Genomic DNA, 17,937 nt, shown 5'->3' with positions numbered 1-17,937 from the left:
CTGGGAAGACTGAATCTGCAATAGGCAAGCAGCTTGGTGTGAAGAAATCAACTGTGGGAGCAATAATTAGACAATGGAAGACATACAAGACCATTGATAATCTCCCTCGATCTGGGGCGCCACGCAAGATCTCACCCCTTGGGGTCAAAATGATCACAAGAACGGTGAGCAAAAATCCCAGAACCACACGGGGGGACCTAGTGAATGACCTGCAGAGAGCTGGGACCAAAGTAACAAAGGCTACCATCAGTAACACACTATGCCGCCAGGGACTCAAATCCTGCAGTGCCAGACGTGTCCCCCTGCTTAAGCCAGTACATGTCCGGGCCCGTCTGAAGTTTGCTAGAGAGCATTTGGATGATCCAGAAGAGGACTGGGAGAATGTCATATGGTCAGATGAAACCAAAGTAGAACGTTTTGGTCTAAACTCAACTCGTCGTGTTTGGAGGAGAGAGAATGCTGAGTTGCATCCAAAGAACACCATACCTATTGTGAAGCATGGGGGTGGAAACATCATGCTTTGGGCTGTTTTTCTGCAAAGGGACCAGGACGACTGATCCGTGTAAAGGAAAGAATGAATGGGGCCATGTATCGTGAGATTTTGAGTGAACACCTCCTTCCATCAGCAAGGGCATTGAAGATGAAACGTGGCTGGGTTTTTCAGCATGACAATGATCCCAAACACACCACCCGGGCAACGAAGGAGTGGCTTCGTAAGAAGCATTTCAAGGTCCTGGAGTGGCCTAGCCAGTCTCCCGATCTCAACCCCATGGAAAACCTTTGGAGGGAGTTGAAAGTCCATGTTGCCCAGCGACAGCCCCAAAACATCACTGCTCTAGAGGAGATCTGCATGGAGGAATGGGCCAAAATACCAGCAACAGTGTGTGAAAACCTTGTGAAGACTTACAGGAAACGTTTGACCTCTGTCATTGCCAACAAAGGATATATAACAAAGTATTGAGAGGAACTTTTGATATTGACCAAATACTTATTTTCCACCATGATTTGCACATAAATTCTTTAAAAATCAGACAATGTGATTTTCTGGATTTTTTCCCCCATTTTGTCTCTCATAGTTGAGGTATACCTATGATAAAAATTACAGGCCTCTCTCATCTTTTTAAGTGGGAGAACGTGCACAATTGGTGGCTGACTAAATACTTTTTTGCCCCACTGTAGGTGCTTTAAAAAAAGACCACATTCTGAGTTATATGAAGTTTAGGAAGCTCTGATTTTGGTACTGAACTCTAATCCCAAAAAGGAAAATATGCAAACATTTAACATCCACACGCTTGTTCTCCTCCATGTTGCAGCGAAAACAGAAGTCCCAGATTTCAAGGGGCGGTTATGTTTTTCACGGTTGAGAAACAGCACCGTACTAGCTGGTAGCCCGACCGCTTTTTAACAGCTATAGAAATTACTCATTTTGATTGGGCTCTGATTCAACTGCATGGATGATTCTTCTGAGTAACTGCTACGATAAATCACGCTCAGGTGGAACCAATCCAGGAGTTGTAGAGAGAGTTTTCAACAGAGGCTATGAAACATCCTGGAATCAGAACATTTTGATTTTGAAATGCTCCCTCCGTGCACGCTGGATATAACTTCCAGCTCTAGAACGGGCCAATCTAAACTCACCCGCAGTGGTCTGACCTCAGTTATTTTGCAGATGGCTTGTTGATGGCTTTTATCATCATAGTGATTCAGCCTGACGAAAGCGGGCTACGTAGTGGGCTAATGAATGCGATATTCATTTGAGCAGCGACAAGCTGCATTTCCTAGAGACAACTGTTTAGAATAATACATCTCAAAGCGCAAGACACAAGACAGGCGGCGCATATTGGCTTGCTTTATTTCCAATGTTCAACCCATGGAGAGATCCTGTCACAATCGGAATGGGAGAGTAAAGTCCACTCTGGTGCTGCTTCAGCACAACCGATCATGCTGTGGAAAGCAGAGCCTCCCTGGCTGGTCTTTCTCTGGGTCAAACCAACCCCTGCCGGCGCAGGACACAGCCACAGTCCTCGGCAAACAGAAGCGCTTGAATTTCCCGCAAGATCCTGGAAAATGTGTCAAGGCTGCGCTTGGATGGGAAAGTGTTCCCAATCGCCCAGAGGAGCGTTTAGCAGCACGTTCTGGTGGTAGATTGCTAAAAATTAGACTAAACCCTCCCCCAATAAAGGAATACAAAATTAAAAGCAGTGCCTTTTGAAGGACCCCACAGGAGATGAGGGGACCAAAAGGCACTACAGTATGTCAGAATGAATGAATCCTGTGCAGTCACCGTCCAGAGAGAGAATATGGATTTAAAAAACTTCCAAAGATGAGGAGGCCTCTTGAAAATGAACAACTCTCTTCCCAGGATAATAGATGGTGGTGCTGTAAAAGAGGAGAAAATGGTTACTCTTGGATCACACGATTTCCCTGCCTTCCCTTTTTCCCTGACTATACAAGATGAAGAATCTTTACCACGGCTTTGGGATTACTCTGCCTCTGCAACTGTAATAATTTCTTCGTTGATAAAAAATTCAACAGTCTCTTCCTCCCAGTCATCTACATTACTGTCCAGTTCATCCGTGTCTACTCCTAGATAGAGAGAAAATGTGTTAAAATGAGATGGATCTGAAGACAGAAATGCTGTTCTGCAGTTGGAAAAATACTGTCAGAGCAGGATTCTTAACCACCTTCCAACTACCATCTTACACATATGATAGGGTTTGGTCACAGATTTGCTTTTTCATTAACAGCCATCTAATTCTGTCAATAACAGTTTTATTGTTTCAGTGAAACAAGTACCTGCCTTTATAGGAATCATAAAGGCCTGACATAAACAGTTGAATATTAAACATACCCCCGATTAAGCTCTACTAGAATAACCTCTCAAAATACACTTGCATAGTGTTGCTTTCCCAATGAGGACATTTTGGGTCTCAGCTCCCATATGCCAGCTGGTCAAATTCATCTGGCAGTCACCAAGTTAGAGGCTAACCTAAGATAAGCACTGGGTGTAAGCCGCCAGGCTTCCTGTCCCACATACCTCCTCGGAGCTCCAAACGCTCATTCCTCTGCTCCATGTACAGCTCCTGGGCCATCTTGCGGTATTTTTTGAACTCCTCCATCATTGTTCGCCTTCTGTCAACCAGTTCCTATAGAAAACAAGATTCATTCAAATGCATCTGTCAATAGCTGTGTTCCCAAATACCTTTATTTTTAAGTACTTCCAGGGAAGAAGTCACCATATTTACTCCCACTTAATTACACAAAGAGCTGGAGCTCCAAACTTTGAGAGTGCTTGTCAGCTTGAGAAATATATTACCTAATGGATGGACCATCTGATGTGACTGAGGCGGATGGGGGCTAAAGGCAGCAGCAACAGCTGATGGAACACAACACAGTCCCAAGCAATCTTTTGTTCAATATTCCCAAAGCAATTTACCTTGGAGGCTTTAGATTGGCTCAGGCGATCTTTCTGTTCAAATATTTTGGAGTATCTCTTCAGATCTTTCTTGATTTGCTGTAACAAGGAAAAATAGACAAGTGCTTTAGACAAATGCTTCAGACATCAGAAATGGTATGTGTGCATAGAGAGAAACCACTCAAACTCTTCAGCCCGGGAAAACTTATCCAGAGCTGTAACTGTTACTAGCTGCCCTACAGGTCATTGGGGATCCCAGGGATTTAACACAGCGTCTTCTGCGGGCCAAGCACTACCCTGTCCCTTCTCTTGAAACACCATTTCTATTTTGAGGAGTGCTTTAATTTCCTTTTTGCAGCAGCATTCATACAGATTTCTACACTTAACCCCAAAGGACACATCACCTTTATTTGATCCTGGGTGAGCAGAGTTGGTGGCCTGGGTCTCCATAGCAACTGGCAGAACCGGTCTTTGTTATTCTTCTGGAGGAGGCGACCCTGGAAAGTCCACAGCCAGTAGGCATTGTCCACCTAGGAGGACATTTTGGTCAAGCTACAGCATCCCTGCTAAAGCATTCTGCAGCAGCAGGAATTCAGCATCCCCGTGCTTACAGGGAGAAGCTTCATCAGCCTGGCGGCATGTAACGTGTGGAGTGTGATGTTCTATCTAGATAAAATAGGTAAACTGATCTCGCTGCTTGCCAGGGGTAATCAGACATGCCTGAAATCTTGAATTCACTCAAAGAGAGAGGTTAGTAGCGATGGGATCCACGCAGGAAATCTACAATAAGCACAACAAATCACCTGTAAAGGTGAGAAAGGATCAGGAGAAATGGTCAGACTACCTTGTGACTCCACCAAGACACAGACGTCACCACGTAGCGGCCGGTGGGGTCCCATTCCACGTCTGAGGCTGTGTAGTGCTCAGCAATGTTCATCATGGTGCAATCAGAGGTATCCACAAATGCTAAGGCACCGTTCATGCTGTACAGGAAAAGAGGGGAGAGATACGTATCACACCAGCCTCCTTGAACTTTTGCTCAAGCTGGTGGGGTATCAGTCACAAAAAGTCTCCTAGAATTCCTTCCCAGCGCGGCCATCTCCCTACACTTGAGTTCAAGTTACAAACTATGCCCTTACTTCTCCATGCCCTTACTGGGGCCAAAAGACAGATACTGCAGCATTGGAAAGGTAAATGCACAGCCCCATTCACCCAACGGATTGAAGTCCTGATCGTACTTGCCACCTACGAGCGGACTGCCTGTAGACGTAGACCGTGTGTGGACAAGTACAATGAAAAATCATTGTTCTGCCATTTCTCGCTGGAGGGAGGGGGGAACAAGGACGGTGAAACCGTTAACACAGATGGACTGTTATCTGAGGCCAGGAATGTCCAAGGTCGTACCAACATGAGAACCAAGAACTGGCGGAGGAGAAGGGGGGTTAAGAAGTGAGGGTAAAAGTAGATTGGGAATGCATGGGCTTTTAGTTTCAGCAATGCTTTGAAGCTGCATCTACATCTCAATAAATGAATTTCTTTTTGAACTTGACTCGGGTTTCAAGAGATTTTTCTTCGCTGGGATTTGAACATCGTAGATCTGACAGGAACTCATTTATACAAAATACAGTAGGTTATAGAAAAGAATGATAATTATGTAAGTGTATTAGAAATAAATATCTATGTTCTTGAATATTTACATAAGCATATATAGAATTGTAACTGTTAACTGATAACGATATATTATACTTTCTCTTTTCTCTCTTGTATTTTTTTCACTTTTTTTTAACGAATGTATTTGCATTATAATTATTTTTGTGTTTTGTTCCTTTTCTTTTTATTATTTTAAAAGCAATAAAAAAAAGTTAGAACTATGTAAGCTTCATTGGGGAACCTGCTCAGAAATCCAGGGGTTGGGATCCACTTACTTCTACATGAAGGAAGCTTCCAAGGGCCAATTTTCATATTTTTCAGGAAAGGAAACTCAGTATGTGCATTTTCAGCTTGTTTCTAATCATCAGACGTACACTATGTACATGATTACAGAAGTGCACACCACTTTTTTTTAATGCTTGCAACCAATATAATCTCTTAAATCTTCCGTAAAGTTAGTGCTCACCTTCTGAGACCAGCCAATACCACAAACTGTCCCTGAGGACTCCAGAATATCGTGTTTGCCTGCTGCTTGTCGAAGATTTCTGAGATAAAAATTAAAAACATGGAACTGATTTGACTTTCAAAAAGTTAAACAAACACGCTAGAGTAAAAAGGCTCAAGTCATGTCCAATCCCCTGCTGATGCTGCTTCCTGAATTTTAAAACTCAAGGATTAAGTAGGCTATCTTAAAATAACACCGAGCAGAGCCGCCCAGTTTGTTCTGTTCGTCACCGCCGTCAGGCAGTCCTCGGTTTCAGTCATATGCTCAAACTATTTAGCAGATTCAGAGGTTTAATTTATGCAGGCAGCTTCAATGCTGTGCTCAAACCCCACTAGCATGTTGCTTTTAACAGGGTACCTACAAACCTCGCTTCACATTAAGTTCCATTATCAACTGTGTAAGATACTTCTAAATTGTGCCACTATTCCCCACCCCACCCCACGTGGGCCCCACAGCAATTTACAATGCAAATAAGAGCAACGTACACCAACTGTGGAATTCAGCTGGGGGTGGCGGGGGTGCAGGATCATGTGGAGAACGCGTTCTTCTAGACATCCCGCTTCCGTGATATTTAGGTTTTTAGGATAATGACTAACATTAGACGGCCGAAACAGAATGCCAGTGAAAAAGGAACAAAATGCAAAGTAACACACCCCGAAAAGTGGGTCCCGCTGCCTTTTGCCTTGGCTGAAGATCACCACCTCCCGAAAAGCAGCAGCACACCAAGCATGTGTTGAATCCACTTACTAATGAGCTCTATTTTCCCGTTGTTCTTCACGTGGTAGAAGGAACAGGATATGCGGGGCGATTCTCCATGCAGCACGGCAAATTTGCTTCCGTTTGGCTCCCAAGCAAACGCGATGATGCTTTCTGCAAGGCAAGAAGATCTTATCAGCGGGGACTAGAAACCTTCTACGTCCAGGAGGCATTCCAGTCATCCAAAGTGGAGCCCACAGGTACAGGATGCAGGAAGTCTTTTGGAAAAAGGCAGCTGGGTCTGACCAGTGGCTGTGTAGCAGTCGCCCCACAACTCAGAATGAGATCTAGCATAGAAGGGACTTTAACGGCTCAAAAAACTCTGCTGTTCAAAGCAACAAAGACCTCAGACCCGCCAGGCCCAGCAGAAAACAGCAAACCCGACTAGTTAAGACATAAACCACGGGCGCTGACTGACAAGTTACTGCAGAAGTAAAGCATGTTATATCTTGATTAGGCTTTACTTCTGCTACATCTAATATGCTATAAAAATAATAACCTCCCAAATGGTGCATGTAGTAATAAACTTCGGCTGGAAGTTCAAACAGTTCAAACCCAACTGTTTGGAGAAATCTTGCATTATCAGACCGAGACTATAAGAAAACATGCCCCTTTACCTTTCATTTCCACCACATCAACTGGAACCTGCTTTTCTCTCATGCGGAAGATTTCAAAGTTGGTCACTACACCCTGGGATAGAGGAAGGAAGGCAGGATATTGATCCAAAGCGGGATTTCACCAAGAATTTTATCCTTCCTAATAACATGTATCACAAACTGTTCATGTAAAAGGACATAATATGTAAGTAAATAAAATGCTCTTATGAAGACAAGGCTGAATTACAAGTTATACTCTACAGGGGGCTTTCATCAAAGTGACACCTCAGGCTTATGCTGACTGAGACTGGAAGATCACAGAAAAGGGTTGCTTAATACCAAACACCAAGCATTCAGAGAAGAATGCACATCGACCTATTTGTACCAGACATTACGGCTTCACTTTATTACAGCTGCATTCTCAGTATTATAATTACGAATCTGAGCCTATTTAGGAAGCATTAGAACAAAAAACACCGATTTTCCCATGTGTCCTCTGCTTTGCTTCAGTGTTTTGCAGCAAATGTTTCTATATGTTAAAAAAAATTGCAATGCATTTTGCCCATCTCCACCCATTTTTTAAAAAGAAGAGCTGCAATAGTTGAACATCTAAGGAAGGCAGCAAACAGTTGTCAGTAAAGGGAGAGACAGAAAACATGCAGCACAGACAGATGTCAGACTAGCAGATGCAGCAGAACAAGGTCATATTGCAAACTTGCAAATCCAAAGCAAGCTTAATGTAATTCCCACACGAGCATGACATTATGAGTTGCAGTCCAGGGCCTCAAGAAACGGTTACTGTCATGAATGACCTTGCATCATCTGAATTGGGTGTAAGTAAGTAAAGAAATGCTGTAATAAGTAAGTAAGGGAACACCAGCATGCCTCAAGAGGGAGCAAAGGTTCAAGTGTGTCCATTTCATAAAATCAGAGACTCTCACATTGGCCAGCCTGATGAGTATGCTTGAGAAGCAAATACCTGTGTGCCCTTCGGGGTCCTGTCTACTTTCACACAGAGATAATCCCCGTTCTTCTGCCAATGTAGCTTGCAGTCTACCACGTTGAACAGATTACGCACTCGGATCTCCTGCCTGGAGGGCAGCTGCATCAGGGTCACCCTTGCTGGAATATCTTTGTCTTCGGGAACCCAAAAGGCAATTATGTTACCTCCTGGGGACCAGGAGAAGTCTCTGAGGGTTGGTAAGAAAGAAACATCTCAAAGTCCAGTAGTGCTTGAGAAGACTGATTACAAAACACCCACTCCTACAGTGAAATCTATTTCTCAGGATTTGGAAGAGGGGAGGAAGTCAGTTTCAGGAGAGGGATGGATTTCTTCATGGTCACAGCTTCATTAAAGCAGCATCAAGCAGATCAAAAGGAGAGTACTCACTTGATCCCTGTGATTTTCAAACTTTTCTTATCCAACAGGCCCATTGACTAGAACAGCAACAAAAAAGATAAGATCATAACAATCCTGCAAATTACACCTAAATCACACTTAATGTATAGACATTTTCCCATTAGAAAGGGGTACTCGAGTTAAGAACACCGGGGTTACAGATGACCCACAGTTAAGAACGGAGCCTATTGTAGCAAAATTCCAGTTAGATACACAATGATTTGAGTTGAATAGACAATGGTTCCAGTTCATTACACAATACTATGCACACAGTATTATACAATAATACCATTCCGGCGTATGTACACATTCAACTTAAAGACAGACCTTGGGAATGGAACTTGTTCTTAAACTGGGGACTACCTGCAGTGGTCCCGAGAAAAGCATTGATGTACTTTTACACCCTGAGTCTGGAAATCTCTCTCTCTCTCTCTCTCTCTCTCTCTCAAAATATAAAAATAATCAGGTGAAAGAACCACAAAAGGGAAGGCAAAGGGAGGGGAAGAGCTAAGCGCCACTGACACACACAGACTCTTTCTCTTTTTGTTCATGCTGCTTCTCAATAACATTTGGGTTAGGACATTAACAGACTTACAGGCGTTTCATAGATGCTGAGAGTATCGGATGTCATCCGGGCAAAGAATTTGCCATCGTGACTCCACCTGAGCAAGAAGAATTTCAAGGGCTTAGTGGGGTGTTATTTCCCAGTAGTCAAAGTGCAGCACCAATCATTTTTAGTCATCTACCAACTTACTTAAAAATGGGCCAGTGGGCGGAACTCTCACAGTGGAATCCTCGCTTCTTCTGTCCAGTTAGGATATCCCAAATAATGATGGCTTGAGGATCGTCCTGTGTGTCCATCAGGGGACTGAAAGTTACCAGGTACCTTCACAAAGACAACAAGATGGGTTGCAGGAATATAAAAGCTGTGATCCATTCAATATCAACTTTAGTAAGCAAGAATCACCTTCCCTGGCCTGGAATACATCTTATACAAGGAAAAAATATATGTCAAAGCTTCAAGGTTAGGCAGAGTTTATAATTCTGCACGTACAGCTCACAGCACAGTCAAGGGTTGAACTGATTTTCCAGTCCAAAGGCAGGCTTGATAATTTACCAGATACAATCCATAATTTTTTTAAAAAAAGCTTAGTTATGAAGTCTGCTTAAGGTTACTTCAAACAACCAAGAGTCAGCACCAAAGAGAAGTTTTTCATTCAGAAAACACAACACCCAAGAGCGTTAACAAAACTCTAGCCAGCTTCATAGTTATTTACAACACTTTCAGGAAGCTGCCCAAAATCTCAGCACCCAAAAATGTGCAATATAGAAAAACGAGCAATAGAGGATATAGAAGTTAAGCATCTACAGATTGCGCAGAGCAGACTGGAGGAATTCCAAACGTCACAGTATAGATGTTGCTGTGACCAGGACATCGTCACCTCAATGTCATCATAACCATAGCTAAAGAATCAAGGCAAGAGGCCCTCGGGGTTTCAAGGGACAACTGCACATGAGCAGAGAACCAGGAGACTGCTGCTGGGTAGGGACCATAAAGAGATTCTTTAGAGCAAGCCGGTGTCAGTTACGATAGATCTGGGAAGCCAACTGTAAGAACGCAGAAGAAAAGCAGGACCACTGCTGTGAGCAGGTAAAATCAACAACGCAGTCTCCCTATTTAGAGAATACTGGGAAGCCGTATTTGTCTGTCAGAAAAGGCCAAGCCCAGCCTGTCCCCCGGGTGCTTAGCTTATAACTCTTCTAAACAGATACTGTACGTTTAAAAAAAGAACAAAACCAAGCTTTTCTAGATTAGGTTAGCCTTGCTGACTCTTTAACCCTTTTAGTTTAATGCAGTTTATTTGTATTTACTTGAATTGTATTTCATGTAAATCGGACTGTATTTACATCACTTCATTGGAGTGGTACCCAAGCACCTCTAACAAGCAGGACATTTTAATGAAATCCAATATTACATACTCCAGCATTTTGCAATCCAGCAACACACGTAGCAGCAAGCAAGGGTGCTAAGTCTTCTGAAGCACCGACAGCTAGCTAATTTTCAGGAATACCTTTCACAAGGTGAGAAGTCAATGAGCTGCACCCCCTGGTGGCTGAACCTCTGAATCTGTTTGAATTTCTCTCCACCCCACAGAGCAATGCCCCTCTGATGGAACGTAGCCAGATAGGTGCCCTTTGGAGACCAGCGCACATAGGTTTCTGTCCATCGCTGCAGGAGGAGAAACATACATTAATTGGGTCATGTTGCATTTGAATACTCAAGTATATGAACATTTTAGTTCCAAAACTTTGCATGGGATTTAAAAATTCCATTTTAACCAGAAGGGCACCAAACTGCAGCCAATCATTCACTGGAACTTCCCTCACCACAGCTAGCATATTAATTTTGCAGGTAATCTGCTAAATTAGTAGAAAAAGAGGATATCAAATTCAAAACAAACATGATCAGCTAAGCATGATCTGTTTTATTTTGGCCAAGCAGAAAGTTCCTTAAATCTTGTGAATGAAGACAATCTAACATCAGCCAATCTTTGCACTTTTGTCGCACAGTTGTTCATTCTAAAAATGTGAACTTCATGCTCACGCAGTGATGAAACACATTTTCATTGGCAGAACCCACTTATAACTGATGACATTTGTTGCTCAGTTTAATAGCAATTATGTTCCTGGAATAGTTATGTGCCTCGACTATTTAAATCATTTAATTTAATTACAGACTTGGTATTCTTTCTTTCTTATAGCCACTACCGCACAAACTGTTATCAGAAAAATCCGCCAAAGGCACTCACAGCTCTCTCCTCAATTGTGACAGGATCCTTAACATCATTCCAGTATATAGAAGTTCGATCTCCGGATTCAAAAATTACACTATACTGATCTCTACAGTCTGGGTCCTCCAACCAGTAGCGCAAATTCCCCTAGAAAATAATCAAAAGGGAAAAATGTGAAGAAAGAGCCTGCAAAAAATAGAGAATGAGGATTCCATTATAAAAGAAAAAAATATCCTGCCAGATTAGTAACTGTGTCCCCCATGACACACACTTTTATTATAGCAAACCAAGTATCATCTTGCCATACGGCAAAATAAATTTAAATTGTGGTGCTGATGTTTATATTTGGACATCAACAATTCAGACAAAACCTGGCAGATTCGACCACACACCAGCAAACAGCAACTAAATTAATCTTCTCACTCGGGCACCTTGCAGCTTTTTGCATTTTCAGAGGTTTCGGTGTTATGCATACAAATTATTGAGCTCACATCCCTTGCTGAAAATTCACTTTTTAAAAAATGAGATGTGCCTCACAGGAACCATCAGAATCAGCACATGCAACAGCAAGCCGCACACTGGTGATCACTGGCTTCAAGCAGCTCTTGATGGGAACACTCATCACATTTTTCTTTGCCTGTTCAGCTAGGAACATCAAGTCTGGGGGCTTCTGGAGCGATCGCTACATTCCATTCAGACTTCTGAATACTTACCAGATCTTTAAATGGCTGTTTCTCTGGAATTTCCCACTCATCACTGATTGTCATGTATCTGAAAGCGCAATAACATCAGTCAAGTACACTTGCATGTATCTTTAGGGACGTATCGTGCATAAAACTCTACTCACTTGTCAAAGTCAGTGAAAAGATTGACCCTGAAAGTGTGCTGTTTGTCCAGCTTGTAACCATCTGTGTTTTTTACAGCATCCAGAGCATGAGTGGGAGACATGTACTCCAAGAAGATATACCTGGAGCAAAACACAACCAATTGATTTATTTCCTACATTTATATTCCACCTTTTGAAGCATGCATATTATCTTATTTTTTCCTACAACAACCACACTGTGAGGTAGCTGGGCTGAGAGGGGATCATCCAAAATTACTCAGTGAGTTTCCATGGCTGAGGTAGACTTGAACCTGGGTTTCCTCAGTTCTAGCCCAGCACTTTAAGTGCTGCACTAGGTTGGTTCTGAGTTCTAATTTGTTGCAAACTGACAACTTCAGCTGGGGTCCTCTTCCACCTCAAAAGCGAGATAGGAAATGAAGGGCGTAAGGATTTTGGATTCAGCCCAACCTCAACAGTAACACCAGCCACATTGACTTAATATAACACCAATATCCCCTTCCCATCCAACTGTCCATATGTTACTATAACCAAGGACATGCAATGAGTGAGTAAAAGCTGTAGTTCTGCTTGGCAAGACACCCTCCTTTATGATTGGCACAAGCCACTTCAAGGGACGAAGAACTTGCATTTTTCCATTCACATTTTAAGTGACAACAATGGCAATAACAAAGAACCAAACAACGATTCAGACTGCTTGCTACCTGTACAAAAAGACTAGACCAGAAGAGAAAATGAATGAGATGGAAGTTGGATGAGGGATCTATTTCAGAATGCTAGAATCAAGAATAGAAATTTTAACAAGAATTTCAAAATATTACACCTGGGAAGCAGGAAAGGGAAAACTGCTTTACTGCATTAACAGTAAATCTAATTCTAATGTGTGCATTTCTGCCAAGGAATGTGCCTTGCTAGTAAGCTGACCACATGAAATTTCAACCCTGCTCCCGGACAGCAAGCCATGGGGTTCTCATTCTTTGACCTTTTCCAGATACCATGTTCATCGTGAGAGAAGCTCCAATGAGCACAGCAAGCAACCAGCTTTCTTTCTGATTTTTAACATGCCTTGCGTGCCACCCAGTGTGCTCTCCTCCCCACCAATCTTTTGCACAGGAAAAGTTGCCTGACAGTTTCCTTGGCTACTGCTGGAGGGGGGTACCTTAAAGCCCTTTATACAACAGAGCTTAAGGTGGGTGCCTTTGAAGCAGGAGAATGTGGTGGGTCAGCTTGGACATGTGCACTGGAGATGCACAAGTGCACCAGCCACCCAACTATTCTGGGTGGGAAGAGCAGGGTTTGCTTCTTGATGGAGACTTGGCCACTACAAACTTGGCTACAAAAAAGACATGAAAAATGTACATACCGCCACATAAGCACTCACCCTTTAGTCTGGCCATCAGCTTCTGGGTAAAATTCATTGGTAATCTTCCCAAACTTTGAGAAAAACTTATGGATAACATTCTTCAGTTTCTCAAGACGGTCTGGTCCAACCTGGGGGACATTATCCACCACAATCACAGAATCAATTCCATCTGCTTCCTGAGGATGCTCTTGGAGAATATCTCCGAGTAATTCTGCAGACAGTGAAACAGAGACCGATGAGAAAGATCTGGTGAAGGAAAGAGGCTGCTAAGACCATGGCTGCATTTATAAGATAAAGTCAATCATGTACATTAGGTTTGTTAAGCCACCTGAAAGCAAGCAGAAAAGAATGATGCAAAGCCCACGTGGAATCAGCCTTCCGTATGTTTCCACAAGGTAAATACTGAGCATACTAGATAATTTCATACATGCTTCCCTGAACAAATTACCTAAATTACTGTGTAACTAGCCCAACTTCATATTTTCCTTGCAGGAAGGTTATTTAGAGGGTCTGTATCATTTGACTTATCTACAGGCCAGTGGTAATTGCTCTGAAATGAACCACTGAACTAATTATCCCCCATAGCATTGTGCCTTGACTGTCTTTTCTTCAGTTTCTTTCAGGCCTAGCAGCCACCATAGCACCGAGCAGTTCTCCCCTCTTCTATTTGCATTACTTTCCATGTTCTAAGGCTATTTGCATTACTTTCTATGTTCTAAATCTAAAAAACTTCAAAACTCCCAAACTGTCATCAAGTTGTTTCCTGTGTTAAATGCTTTGGATACTATGGCATCAATATAATGAATCAGAAAACCATGTTCAAATATTTTAGTCATAACAAGGTCTCTTTGCTTTTAAAAATGCATTTTAATCTACTTATGTGCCACAGAATATTGTCACGCATATATTTCACTCCCCCTCCCTTAAAATCAGCTATACCTTCACAAGACGTTTTTGGATTATAAGATGCTAATTTATAAAGCATGCACAAATGTGGGTACTGAACATTATTTCTAACAATAAGCAAGAATTGGACAAAATGTTCAAGTGCCTACTAGGGCATCTTGCCTGATTGCTCACATGGTTCCTCCAGTTAGTTTGGTACTCAACTCATGATAGTCATAGTCAGAAATAGAAGCTTCTGCTTTTCAAAGTAATCTTGGCTGATTAACTGTGATCTCTTTGTTCTCCTCTGTGGTTAAAATAACTCATCATAAAAGCATCAGATTCTAATCTGGGATTCCTGGAGCCAAGTCTTATCCCAATCTCAACAGCGTCTCTAGGTCTGTGTCCCTAAAGTGGCACAAAGAAGTACTTTGACAACTCTGGAAGGGCTCCTCCTTACATCAAACAGAACCCACACCTGCGTAAACTGACCCCTGGAAACCCAACAGATCTGAATTCCACAGCTCTGGATCTCCTTTAACTCAAACTACAGGTTAGGTTACTACCACAACCTTCATGCTGATTTTAAACAAATTTTCTTTTTAAAAAAGGGAAATTTGTTTCTGAATAAGCTTAAGATAATACTGCAAGGTTTTTTAAAAAATGGAGACCTATTCATAGTTCTCAGGATTGCCCAACAACTGGCACAGCTTCTGTTAGAAGGATTCACGCTTCTCCATATGCACTAATAAGTAAAAACACGGCTGCTTGAAACTGACAACAGCTTTTCAATCACATTCTCTCAATATTACACAGATGTTACGAATACAGTCACACACAAACAACTGCTTCCCTTTTTCCTCAGGTGTGCTCCCCCATCAAATGTTAACTTCCTCAGGAAAAGGGGCATCTTATTCCAGACCCCGTGAAATGCAATACACGCTGATGCCAACAGATGAAAGTGAGAGATGCAATGTCAGCCGAACGCTCAGTGCCTTCCACAGCATGAAGCTTGCTGTTCTTTGCCTGATGCCACCAAACAATCGAGATGCCAGTTTTTAAACAGCTGTTTGCTTTGGGGCTCCTGGAGAGTAAGGATGATCTCCAGGGAAGCAGGTGAGGAACTGGGATGCAATCCAACCCCAAACCACCCACCACTCCCAGACCCCCACGGTCCCAGGATCACCCAAGTTGATCCCTGATGGGGCTACCCCCTGCCCAGCTGGGAATCCTGGGACCTGCAGTCCAACCCATCTGGACAGCCCCTGACTGGGAAGTGAGGTGCAAAGGGTTCCTGAGCCTTTTCTTCCTGGCTCCCCTGGCAACTCCCCAGGCAGATCCGCAACGGACACCCGCCCATGCTGGGCGCTCAGACCAGGAGACGCAGCCGGGGCAGGAAGGGCAGCTGCAGGGCCCGGAGAAACATCCAGAGGGCAGGAAAGGCGAATCTACTCTCTTCCCCCCCCCGCCCAGGGATCTCTTTTTCTCGCGCGCGCCGTTTTCCTCCTCCGCCCCCGCGCACCTTCCTCATCGATGTCGTCCACGAAGCCCTCGGGGTCGCTGAAGGAGAGCTCGTCCTCGTCCTCCCCGGGAGGCGGCGGCGGAGGCGGCGGCGGAGGCGACTGGGGCTGCTCTGGCTCCTGCTCCTGCTCGGGCTGCTGCTCCTGCTGCTGCTCCTCGGATCCTTCCTCGTCCTCCTCCTCGGGCTTTTCCTCCGAGTCCCGCCGCTCCTCGTTCGCGGCGGCCACTGGGGACTTTTCTCGGGCGGGCGGCGCCGGCTCCTCGTTCACGGGCGGCGCCGGCTCCTGAGGGGAAGGAGGCGGCGGCTCGGGCCGCTCTCCGGCTTCTGCTTCTTCTCCGTCGTCGTCGTCGTCGTCCGCGCCGCCGCCGCTCTTCTCCTCCGCCTGCTCCTCCTCCTCCTCCTCCGCCACCGCCTCCTCCTCCTCCTCCTCGACGCCGCCTTTTCCACTCGGCGCCGGCTCTGGCTCTGGCTCTGGCTCGGCCTCCCGCTCCTCAGGCGAGTCCGCTGGCGGCTGCTCGGCCTCCGAGTCGCCGCCGCCGCCGGACCCCGCTACTTCGGCGGAAAGGACAGGGGAGGGGGAGGCCGCGGCCGCCGCCAGGCTCTCCTCGGTCTCCTGCATGGGAAACGGGGGGCTGCGCGGCCTTCCCGCTCGCCTCACACACGCCGCTCGGAGAGGCCTCGGCCGAAAAGGAGGGCAGGGCGCATGCGCGCACGGCCGGGGGAGGCGCCCCTAGCCGGGCCATGTGCGCGAGAGCGCCGCCGCCCGCTCTCGCGAGTCTGAGGCAGACCATCTCTCTTTCCGGCCGGGAAGGAGGGGGAGAAAGGAGAGCCGCCTTGAAATAAAACCTTCTTCGGCCTTAGCTAAGGAGAACGAAACCATTTAGGTCACCATCCCTTTTCCCAGACGTGCTTCTCTCACGATTATTTTTGTAAAAATGTCGTTCCCAGATTATACCGGTCTCCCCCTCCCTTTTGGATCAATCGCGATGAGGGAGCCCAAGATGGCGGCCGATTTTGAAACCGCCCTGAGGTGCGGTTTGCATCCACCATCCGAAAGCAGAGGAGGGGGTGATCGTGGAAAGGCATCGCTGATAATACGGCTGGTTTACGCCTATAGTGTTAAACATAATAGGAAATCCTTTATTAGGAAGGCAACATATTAAGGATAAAACAATAGGGTCACAGTGAAAAAGGAAACCGCGTAGTAGAGCGATTACTGCCACCCTTTCAAGTGATCACAATGGTATCGTCTAGGAATTCGACGTATCGGGAGCGTGGGCCACACTAAGTGTATCGTAGGGGAGCTGTCAGCTACTCACGGGGATCTCTCCTGGAACCCCGCGGACAAGCAGTGTCTGGGATGTGCACTACCTGTTATAAATTGAACATTACACGAAATCGTATGTAATGAGCTGCATTTTACTCTACGCTCCATTTTTTAAAATTCGTTTGGAATGGTATGGCTCGGCGAGCCCCGCCACATCAGCTGTTTTTCGCTCACGTGATCGTTCTTTTAAAGATACAGGACGGCAGAGCGGACGCTGAGCACCTGGGTCCTATGGAGCGGAGGGTATCCACCTAGTTCCAGCGCCAGTCGTCCCCACCGAACTTTTAAAACGCTTTGAATACTGATTGAGGGTTGCAACGTTTTCACATACTTCATTCTTTTCTGAATTAAGTGGCACTTTGTTTTGTGAAGATACAGTTAGGAAACCTTCAACATCCCAGGCTAGGTTGCCCCCAATACAGTGGATTTCAACTTTCATAATTTCCAATGTGATATTCTGGCTGGGAATTAGGGCAGTTGGAGTCCAAAGCATCTGGTAGTCACCGGGCTGGAGATGGCTGGCTTCTGCCATTATACGCTAGTCCTTAAGGGACCGTTTTGTCTTGCAAGGTTGCTTCTAATAAATATGATACAGTAATACAAAAATCATGGGTTGTTTAACAAGTATTTTAATTTGGATTATTTTTTCATGAATGCGACACATAACACTGTATTTTTATATTACAGTTTCAGCAATGTTCAAATCTACTGGCTCTTTGCTAAACGGATAGGAAAAAGTGTATTGCAGAGAATCCCCAGGAAATCTGTTATGACAAAAAGCTAAGTAAACCTGCTGTTAAAATACCACTATTGGAAAATCCAGACTAATATAAATGAACCTACAGGGTAGTTTTAGATAAAGCTTTTGTTACTTGGAATCAGA

General features: G+C 44.5%; 1 protein-coding gene across 1 annotated transcript; it reads right to left on the bottom strand.

Annotated features, from left to right (window-relative positions):
• Positions 1–1,829: 1,829 nt before the first annotated feature.
• Positions 1,830–16,430, bottom strand: EIF3B (eukaryotic translation initiation factor 3 subunit B). The gene is made up of 19 exons (XM_025175650.2): positions 15,728–16,430; positions 13,339–13,531; positions 11,961–12,080; positions 11,827–11,884; positions 11,132–11,260; positions 10,394–10,551; positions 9,076–9,207; positions 8,917–8,983; positions 8,313–8,359; positions 7,902–8,112; positions 6,944–7,016; positions 6,318–6,440; positions 5,532–5,610; positions 4,260–4,398; positions 3,820–3,945; positions 3,437–3,514; positions 3,038–3,146; positions 2,470–2,586; positions 1,830–2,379 (listed from the first exon to the last, which is right to left on the bottom strand). Exons 1-18 carry the CDS (start codon positions 16,344–16,346, stop codon positions 2,483–2,485), a joined length of 2,565 nt encoding a protein of 854 aa, XP_025031418.2. The 5' UTR covers positions 16,347–16,430; the 3' UTR covers positions 1,830–2,379; positions 2,470–2,482.
• Positions 16,431–17,937: the final 1,507 nt, after the last annotated feature.

This window comes from Python bivittatus, unplaced genomic scaffold, assembly GCF_059951505.1.
Source record: "Python bivittatus isolate LINGU-HERP-01145 unplaced genomic scaffold, Pbiv_v1 ctg000560_np1212, whole genome shotgun sequence".
NCBI classification, from domain to species: Eukaryota; Metazoa; Chordata; class Lepidosauria; order Squamata; family Pythonidae; genus Python; species Python bivittatus.
This window is presented reverse-complemented; position numbering and strand designations above follow the sequence as displayed.

Excerpts from the sequence above, each read along its gene's own strand:
- EIF3B (XM_025175650.2), bottom strand. The coding sequence starts at position 16,346 with ATGCAGGAGACCGAGGAGAGCCTGGCGGCGGCCGCGGCCTCCCCCTCC. Across the intron at positions 8,984-9,075 it reads GCCCACTGGCCCATTTTTAA|GTGGAGTCACGATGGCAAAT; the intron begins GTAAGTTGGTAG and ends CTTCTTGCTCAG. Across the intron at positions 6,441-6,943 it reads TGATGTGGTGGAAATGAAAG|AAAGCATCATCGCGTTTGCT; the intron begins GTAAAGGGGCAT and ends CTTGCCTTGCAG.